Genomic DNA, 10,059 nt, shown 5'->3' with positions numbered 1-10,059 from the left:
GTACTTTTCTAAAGCGTGCAAAGCCTTATGTAACTATGTAACTGACTGTGCGTCTTGAATGAAAACAAATTCTAACAACTCATTAAATAAGTTGGGGATATAATACTGCCTTTCAGCCTTGCCATATGTGTGCGAATTCTATTAACGCTGGCTATGTCAACATAGATTTAACATTGTGAATTCTGCAATTGTGTGCCCATCTCCAATCCTTATTTTCCTGTGTAGTTGGTTTCAGGATACCCATTATTATTTTGTAGCTTTGAAAGTTGCATTGTAAGAGAGTAAAAGTATCTGGGAGTGGGGAATGTGGCTTATGGCGTCTAAAAATGTTGTAGGCAGTAGCAAGGTACTTGCTGGACATCAAAAATATGTTTTTGGTAGAATTGCATACTTGCAGATTACGAACATTCATCTATCCTGAATCTCTCTGTGTTCGCGTGTCTGCTTTATTAAACCAGTACCTTCTTAAAGTGCTCGCCTGTGGCAACATTATGTACCTGCATATTGGCCAGTAGTGGGGCTCAGAACATTCAAAGTACAGTGCTTCTGCTTGCAGACAAAAAAGTACAAAAATCTACTGCAGCCAGGGTGATCACGTGGGAACAAAGTTCTTGCAAATGTACATGTATGCAATAGAGGTTCCTACAATTACTGAAGGGAACTGGCACTGCAGTCATTCAGCCGCCATGGGAATGATGCGTAGTACCTGGCAGTGTCTGATCTTCGTGCCTTCGTGATCTTTGTGAGCTTAAGATGGTGTGGCTTTGTTTGTTACGCTTTATCTGGGCCTAACTAAGTTTTAAAGCAGCTTGTACTTATTTCAGTGGAGAAGGTAATAAAACAGCATATTCGCTGTTAATTGTAGTGGTTCTGCTTGTCCATGGCTTAGCGGGTTCAATATCGGGCTTCATTGCTATAGATCCTGTGTTTGAATTCTGCTGTTTGACAATTTTAATGTCTACTTAATTGTTTATTACGCAGTACTTTCTTAAAAATGATCACTTTGCAAAGTCACGAAGCCATTTAAAGACTGAAGAAGACTAAAGACTGAACTGCCCTACTTGCGGCTGCCATAGACATTAGTGCCACAGTTCCCTCTAGTAACTGTATGAAACTCAGTGTGTAATAGCACATAAATACAGGTCTGCCACTAACCTAGAACACAAGACCAGAGCTCTTGTAAATAAGTAATTTCGAGTGCCGTGTGTGAAAGGTGCTGCCAAAATTTAGTAAACAGATGTAAAACCAGCCCCTGTCTACAATCTCACCGAGAGGTACGAGGTCATGCATTGTAGGCTATGCCGCTGATTTGAAATCCCACATTTTAGTCTGCCTTTTTCACTTTAGATCAGTAAACTGAGCCACCTTGGAGAATAAGTGAGGTAAGAGGATTGTGCCAATGGGACTCTGCAAAGATAGTTTTCTGCTTCCAAAGTAAATTCTAGCTTTAACAAAATAACTTGGTGTTTGCAGTTTTAACTGTCCTCAATGGAGAAAGAAATCTAGCAAAGAGCTGCAACTCTCTAATCATAGCCAGGAAAAATTTGGAAGTACTATATTGCATCTGTTTGGCAGAGGTGGCGACAAGATATTTCTGGTTCGTTGGGTGGGGGGGTCCTTATCGATATGTTGATAGCGGTGCAGGATGGCACTCCATGACTTGGCAGTCCGTGTACTAAGAGAGAAGCAAGAGGAAATATTGAGGTTAGCCGCCCCCTGCTCTCTGGGCAAGTTGGATGCGGACATTTCCACGGAGCCACCTTTAGTTTTCCGTTGTACCATGAACATTTAATGCCAGTTGAACCTAGTATGTATGCGAGTATGACATCATCCCATGTATACGAAAAAGTGTTTAACTTTGCAGATATGTTTGTAAAAAAACAGTGTCATTATGCAACCCAGTGGTGAAGTTAGCCAACTTTCTATGGGGAACCAGCGCTGGATAGGCGGCGCGTTGAAAAGAGTGCGTTGCACGCCGCCCTGGCGACGAAACGCGGCATATTCCAGCCACACAACCAGACGACACACACATACGCAGCCGTATTATAGTTCGTATGTTTCCGTTTTCGCGCCGCTTCAAGTGGAGTTTTTGTAAAGAAGCTAGCGCCATCAAGTGAAGAAATGACGAAAGAAGCTTTTTAAGCTTCATACATTTTTCACAGTGCGTCGCGGCGAGCACGTGTGTTTCTTTAACGGTTGCGTCGTATATCGATGCCATGCTTGCGTGGCTGCCTGCCTCGCAAATCTAGCAGTTATGGCTCCGGTCGTGCTGCGCTATGGTTTCGTAAGTATTAGTTGGCCTGAAGATATTCCATATTTCTCTGGCTAGACATAAAAAATTCTGATGTTACTTCGCCACAGCAGTCAATGGAGAAGAAAGCTTTATCGCATCAGCTGACTCGCGCAAGCAAAGGTTTGAGTGCTCGGCTGCTTGATCCGTAACAATCCTGGCTACATTTAGCACTAATTATATTAATTTGCCGGATGCATCTCAGCGCCGAGTCCTCGTCCGCATGCGCATTTTTATAAACACATAGGTGGCTTAGTCGCGCGTGCGCCGGCACTATGCGCATACAACTCGTATTACAAGGCAGCTTCCCTCCCACATAATTCTTGGCAATGAATGGATAATTTTTACCTTTCGTATCGTTCACTTGGTGCGGTGGCGTTGGAAGGGGCTTGGCGGTGGCATTGCGAAGGAAAAATGGTACATATGCCAGATGGTGCATGCTATTGCTCATTTTGTTTCCGACGAAATACCGACAGCAGATTCTGCTGTTTGGTACTGTCTGCCATGGCTGACCGTCTTCACTATCGAATAAACTAAGGATACACGCGAAATTTGATTTAGAAACCAGCCCGACACCGCTTGACAGGGCGACAAGACGGGAGCTTACTCCGCTCGCCTGACTGCTTGGATCCAACGCCGCCTCCGTTCTTGTTCGTAGGGTTTAGATGGAAAGACGCAGAAAGATACATCCTCCCTCATCCCGACTTAGTTGTGGCACTTGTATGCGCAACAGTATCGTCGGCGCCCTTTTGTTTTCCTTCGACTTTAAGGGCACGCAACGCAATTTTCGTCCGCGGGGGAGGCTGCATTGTGCACGTTCTGACCGCCAGGGCGGCGCTGCAGGCGCCGTGAAAACTCCAGCGCTGGTTCCCCATGCCATTGTTTTGGGTCCTTGTCCTGGTGGAAACTGTACAGCTGGTGGAAACCTACAGCCAATAAGGCAACCCTCGCCTTTCTACGATGGTCACAGTAACGAAATATTAAAGCTAGAACAATTTGGAAGTAAATGAAGTATAACTGAGATAGCATGACAATTTCAAATAAGATATAGGCTTATGTCACGTTAGCACAGCTAGTACATTTTTTAGGGCTAAAAGCCCAGAGCGGACTCTCGAGAGGATCTAAGGCTGTCGAAACGGCGTTTTTATATACGATGACAGTATAGGAATAAATTACCAATAGTTTCATATTCATTACAAAAATGCTGCCAAGTGGTGGTCTTGTTTTTCTTCTTCATCCTTCTGTCGACCCCAGTGCAGAGTAACACATTGTAGCTCAAGATCTTTTCACACCTCTGATAAGTTTTTCTGTATATGTGTGCTAGCTAGACTGCGATCTCATGCGCGCACACGAGGGGAATGCGAGCTGCAATGTAACAAAACATTTCATTGATAATAGCGCAGCGTTTACATCGATCGAGAAGAAAGAAAAAGCGTGCTTGCGAGTATGAGGTAAGGCCGTAGTGCTTCTATGTGCGTAAGACAGATTGTGTGGGAAAATGTCTTGTCTTCCCTTATGTCCGTCTGGATACAATAGGGTTTTCGCACCCCGGCCGCGTCCAGCTGACATGGACTACAGACTTCGAAGCTCGGCATGTACGGCCGCTTGCTGTATAATTGCAGCTATCGTGTTCTTCACGGTTGTTGCTGGAGCTCTCAGCCTCAGTGCAGCAGGTAACTACAGCTATGATTAAAGCTATAAATGTTCTCGAATTGATGTCACTCGCGCATATTCCAGGAAATTTCAGCGTGGAAGCACGTGGTGTCAAGCCCACAGTAATGAGCGTTTTCGAAGCAGACCGGATTTTAGGTTTCAACGATAGCGCGCTTTTTCGAAAATAAAGTCACTAAAATGCATTGGACATCTTGTCGTCAATGACGCCTCTCGTTTCCACATCTTCTGGCGCACTTCAGTTACACTGTACTTCAGCCAAGGTTGTTTCAGCTCGTTCACAGGTGCTCCTTCTGCAGTGACGACTGAACGTGTCAAGACTGTAGAACCAAAACCAAAACTATGGGCTCGGAGATGGAACGGAATGCTATATATTCAGGGAGCGTTATCCGGGGAAAACGGTGCTGTGGAATCACGGAGGCCAACTGAAGTGTTCCGGGACTGCATGTACGAAAATGAACAGCGATTAATAACATCTTAATAGTGGAAACATTTCTGACGAGTCCATTTGCAGACAAACTGCTACGCTTCTATTACCTGTGCAGAATAGGAAGCTATATGGCTGCTATCATGCAGCATGAGTGTGCGTAATCAGTGGTGTAATGCGCAGCCGCGTGACGTGTGGTCTTATAAACGCACCATAATGCACTACTAGGTATTCATTCTTTAAAAATATCTCATAGTTTTGTTACCCGCGTCTAGATTTGGGAGAAACAACTCTCAAAAGGGCTATGACAACAACACTTCTAAGTTACTAGTTCAAGTGTAAATTAACAGATGATTCACCACCTAGGTTAAAACTTGCAGTCTTGCTTTTTTTTTTTCAATAAACCCATAAGCCATTCTTTGATTTATTTCTGATCTTTGGTACCTAGTTTGCCATCATTGCAGAAACAGTTGGCAACGTGATGAATGCTACTGTGGCGCCTTCTAGCCACTGTTTTATACATAATTTATTTTCTTGTTTATGTTATCACTACCACAAACTTGTAGAAGGTGCACAGCGCGGCGGAGTTGTAGCGTTCGCATTTTGTACGATTGTATGCTGCGCGAAGAAAGCGGCTAACATGAGCCGAAACCCTGGAAAAAACAAATTAAATCTCAAGCTTCCGCCGGGCTCCATAGAGCCACTAGATCACTCGGGGTGCGATCCGACAAACGAGTAAGTAAAAACGATGCCACCGGAGGCACCCAACTTGACCTTTCAAAACTCACCATTCTCTGCGTCAACAATTGACAGGAGCTCAGCTTCACCAGTCTACTTCGTAGTCTCTTTTCACTTGACGATTTGGCGAGTGCCATTGCGTGCACTGCGGTTTAGAGCTGCGCAGCCTCGCTCAGTTTACCGCAACTCGCGTTGCTGTGTTGTGGCGCTTCGGCAGGCATTCCGGGTGACAGCCAGCCTTCGCTGACGCATCTTGCCTTCGTTATACGTGTTCTGTCTTTTCGGAAAGGTGCTACTTTTCAAAAACGGCACATCACATTGTGTGAGGGCCTTCTTCAGATTTTGCCATACCGTCTTTTCATTTTTTTGCTTTCTTAAGTTATTTGTACTCGCATGTAGCCACTCGTTGGTGGTACACACTCGGCCTCGATTGCGCCGCTGTGGTTGAGCCGCTCCCCTTTGAGGCACGTGTGTTGTCGTTTTCATTTATTCTCGTTTTTCGCGGAAGTCTACGAATGTCTCAGGCGACACGCGTCAGTGGCGACGCGGTAGGAATAATATGCCAGAAACGGGCGGGCGTCGTGACGGTGTTCTTTGTGAGGATCGGGCCGACCTGCCAGAAGCGCCGTGTGCGTGGTCCGTCGAGAGGCAATCTCGACCGCCAAAGCCGGCCGACCGGTGCTCTCGTGTAACGCCCAAGACGCGCAGCCGCCTCACGACAAAGGTGTACAATCTTTTGCGAAGGCGACCTGGTCGCTGGCAAGGCGAGGTACTCGCGAACATTACGGTGCTGCGCGCAGAGGGCATAGTTCTTTCTACTCGATTTTTCAGTTTCCGCGCGCGTTCAGTAAATTGTTTCGATTCTCTCGCGGTACAAGTGTGGCGCAGAATAGTCATGGTTTAGTTTATAAGAGCTCGCAAGAAGTATGTTGGCCAGTAATAATTCGCGACTTTTTTCACAACAGAATTCGCTGCAAACATTCAAGGTTCTGCTTGCTTAACACAAGTTGATGTGTAATTATGTACGTTTAAAAAACTAGTGTCGTCTCGACTTCACACTACATCATCCTATGTACCAAGGTGTGAGCACTTCAATCCTTTAATGCAGGAAGGCTCCACCCCTCATACTTGTGCGTGGTAAAATAAAAAAAACAACAAATGACTGCGAAATAGGCTCTTAGCATGGCACTCTTGTGCCCTTGCGCCTAAACTGCACTCTAGATTTAATGTAACTTCTGCTGTGGAAAGCGGCAGTTCTAAACAGCATGGCAAACCTTCAGTTGTCATTAGTTTATCTCCTGTTGTTGGAGTAGACCAGCTCATTGTGATCACTATGAAACTTTCTTGGTTGGATAACACTGTTCATTATCACCTACCCGCAGACCTCAGATATTTTAATATAAGACGACATAGTTCCTGATACTGAAATTCCATGTGGTAGTTTGCCATGTTATGCACCTTGAAACTGTTGAAAAGAAGCTTGTGGTTCGTCTAAGTAAGCGCAAAGCAGAGTTAGTGTTACATAGCACATTATTGTGCTGAAAAAGACTTGCACCGTTTCCCACAGTGTGATTTGTGCAAGACCAATCGCTCCTGCACTGGCAACCTGTACTGTAGAGCCATGGCTTTTATTTAGTCTTCTTTCCTATCCTGACTTTTACTTCTATTTCTGTTTTTGTCTGTTATGCTCTGTCTGTTATTGTGTCGTACACTGCAATGTATTTTGCGATAACTGGCTCATGAGAAAATGCTGTTTGCAACTTTGCCATTCACCTGGTGGCACATGAACTGTATGTGAAACTGCTAGCACCGTATAGTCATTTCTCAAAATAGGAAAGCAACAAGTATATAGAAAAAGCACACCATATAAGCACTGTTTTGTCGTCGCGTAAAGCTCTCTCAGCCAAATATCTATGTATATTTAGGTGTGTTGCTTATAAAAATTTTAGGGTAATACATAAGAGTGAATATGGAACAAACAGACAGTGAAGCCAAGGAAAGGGTATGAAAAATTGCTTGTTTTAATTGAAGTGTAGAACTGAAAAGTAAAGGGAAATCATAGTAAATGAAAAACAACTTGCTGCTGATTGGACCAAGTTATTTTTTTTTCATCCACTTGAATTGACCTTTACATTATCATTTCTACATTTCAATTAAAAGAACAAGTAATTTGTCCTATGCTTTCCTTAGATTCATCTTCTATTGGCTTCATATGGTTGTGACCAACAAAAAGACAAAATCAGGCTCCTCGGTTCTCCTTCCTCTCGCTCATAAAAGGGCATAGGAACTTTATAATGATTATAAGGTTGTACGAAAAAAAAAAAAAAAACGTGCACATGCAGAAACAAACTCAACTTGTAAGGTCTAATTCAAATGTAAAAAACTCATAAAAATGTATATGTGGAGAAATAAATATGCAAAATACAAAAATTTAGGAGAAACAAGTTAATGTAGAAGCTTGCACATTCTTTTGTGTTAAATGATAGCAATGTAACATAAAAGTAGCAAATTTACAGAATGACTTTGCATTAACTTCAGTGGCAATGGGGTGGTGAGCTCTTTCACTCGGGAGTACTCACAAGGTAATCTGGGGCACAATATGCAGCCAACATTGAAACAATGTTCCTGGCATGGAAAGAGAGTGGATGGTAAAAAGATAATTGTAAGAAGATTAATGATGATCAAGCTTATGGAACAGGCAAGGATGTATAACCTTGGATTAAGCATTAATTGCACTGAAATCTTTGATAATTGTAATAAATACCATGAAAAAGAAAATTGTCCTGATTGGCAAGTTGGTTGAAGCTTCAGTTTTTTTGGAAATTAAGATCCCGTGATCAGCACTAGTTGATGTTTTCTTCTTTAGTTCGAAATACTGCAGGCCTCATTACCATAGCAGGAGAAGCATATTTGCAGTACATAGGATAAGCAGGAATACTATGTCTATTGCATTTTGTGCATTTCTGAGGCAATGTTTAAAGGATGATGGTTATACTTGTGATCTGCTAAAACCTGCAGCCGGTTTACTTGGAGGTCTCGTTTGCCCCCTCGAAACCAGACCTTAAGATAGTTGAATGTTTATGTACAGCCTTCCACACATTGCAGACTTCTATGGATGCTTCCAAAGTTATATTGAAAACACCTATTTGGAGTGCAGCTTATGGTTAAATCATTGTGAAGCAGTAACACCTTTTCCACTATATATTTTCAACAATGTTTGTCAAAATTCTGACTTCTTCTACTGAGTGTCTCGAATCTTAAAACTCTCGCATTTACTTGACAAATTGCAGAACGACTTTCTCACACTGCTATGTCGTTTAACCTCGGCTCTTACAGCAAATCGACACAGAACACGAGCATCGAAGACTTGCAGAAAACACTCGAAGGCTTGGACTTGGATGAACAGCAGCGCAAGCGGCTGGAGGCATTCCTGTCCCAGAAGCAGAAAGTTGGCGAGCTCAGCAGCGATGACTTTGAGAACCTTGGTGAGCTTGGTGCTGGAAATGGGGGAGTTGTCACCAAGGTGCTGCATCGACCTAGTGGCTTCATCATGGCCCGGAAGGTGAGACCACTTGACTTTTCCATGCTGTTTACGACTGCACAGTGCAGTAGCAAGGTCCACTCAGCAGTTCTCTGGTGACTTACGGTAGAACACTAGTATGCAGGGTGTTTCATGTAACTTCAACCAAGGATTTTAAAAAATGTGGTTAGCCACAGCTGAATAAAACCAATGGCATATAGTTTGCTGTCATGTGGCACTCCTTAGAGTATTTTTTTATATTCTGCTTAATTAGTTAATTAACTAAGATGAATTATGAAACATTTTTAATTTTCACTTTAGGGCAAAGTGCATTTTTGTTGCGTTGTAGAGGGGATTCAGAAACGACCGATGCAGTTTTTTTTTGTGGCGCCATACTTGCTGCATGGTGATTTTTTTCAGTGTTTAAAGAAAGCCTGCGAAATATAAAATAAAACCATGTGACTGTGCTTGTGCGCTGTCATATTGCAATGCTCTGAACCATGCGTCGAGCCTATCGCTTATCGGGACAATGGTGCTCCCTTTCCGTGTGCCACCGCCAAAAATACTGACACACTGTGAAGCCGTTGCCTAGAGCCATGGCCGTTCACTTCGCCACGGTCCATGCGCACGGTTCTTTTACATGAAGCAAGGTTGAGAGTGCTGCAATACGATAGCGCATGAGTGCAGTCACAAGGGTTTTACTTCATACTTTGTGGGCTTTCTTTAAATGCCCAAAAAATATAAAAAATCACCACGCAGCATGTATGTTGCCACAAAAAATTGGATCGGTCGTTTCTACAATGCAACAAAACACATTTGACCCTAAAGTGAATATTAAGAACTTTGCATAATTCATCTTAGTTAAAGACTTAATTAAGTAGAATATAAAAAATACGCTAAGGTACGCCACATGACGGCAAACCATATGCCATTGGTTTCATTCAGCTGCTGCTGACCACTTTTTAAAAATTGTTGGTTCAAGTTGCTTGAAACACCCTGTATAGTAGTTCACTATCTTAGATGGAGTAACATTTGTAGCTTCCTTGTACTTTTGGCCTGATGTAAATTTCTCCCTTTCTACACTTCTCAACTCTCCTGAATTTTCTGTAAAGTTTACAAATTTGTGCTTGCTCTTAAATTTTACGAATATTGCAGTAAGTTTTACTAAATTTAAGAATTTTTACAACTTTTTTACCTTCACAGGTTGGCAGGTATACCTTTCATGAAATTTCCTACAACTTGCGAATTTCTGCAGAACCTATTTGCCATATTTCTTGCCCTCAGTGTCATTGCAGCACAGCGCAAGGAAATTTCATTGCTTTTGCACTATAAATGTCATGTTCTCAGAGTACTGTGGGCTGAATTTTGTGCTACCTGTGCTGCAAAAGTGAGTGCGGCTTTGAGTGCAGGCTT

At 43.0% G+C, this 10,059-nt stretch overlaps 1 protein-coding gene and 1 long non-coding RNA gene across 3 annotated transcripts in view; both read left to right on the top strand.

Moving 5' to 3' along the window:
* Positions 1 to 1,395: 1,395 nt before the first annotated feature.
* On the top strand, positions 1,396 to 4,146 carry LOC126541791 (uncharacterized). 2 transcript variants are annotated; one of them, XR_008614827.1, is made up of 4 exons: positions 1,396 to 1,807; positions 3,689 to 3,741; positions 3,827 to 3,963; positions 4,028 to 4,146. It is a non-coding gene; the product is annotated as an uncharacterized lncRNA (long non-coding RNA). The 2 variants fall into 2 exon arrangements; XR_008614826.2 differs by lacking the exon at positions 1,396 to 1,807 and having other exon boundaries at positions 3,170 to 3,741.
* A 791-nt stretch (positions 4,147 to 4,937) lies between these two features.
* Positions 4,938 to 10,059, top strand: part of Dsor1 (mitogen-activated protein kinase kinase 1) — a 30,496-nt gene continuing 25,374 nt past the window's right edge. The window contains exons 1-2 of the mRNA XM_050188708.3: positions 4,938 to 5,123; positions 8,463 to 8,688. Of these exons, the coding sequence (XP_050044665.1) occupies positions 5,029 to 5,123; positions 8,463 to 8,688 (321 nt within the window). The 5' untranslated portion in view covers positions 4,938 to 5,028. The remainder of the gene's footprint in view (positions 5,124 to 8,462; positions 8,689 to 10,059) is intronic.

The sequence above is a fragment of the Dermacentor andersoni genome, chromosome 2 (assembly GCF_023375885.2).
Source record: "Dermacentor andersoni chromosome 2, qqDerAnde1_hic_scaffold, whole genome shotgun sequence".
NCBI classification, from domain to species: Eukaryota; Metazoa; Arthropoda; class Arachnida; order Ixodida; family Ixodidae; genus Dermacentor; species Dermacentor andersoni.
Note: the sequence above shows the minus strand (reverse complement) of the source record. Positions and strands in the feature narration are given on the sequence as shown.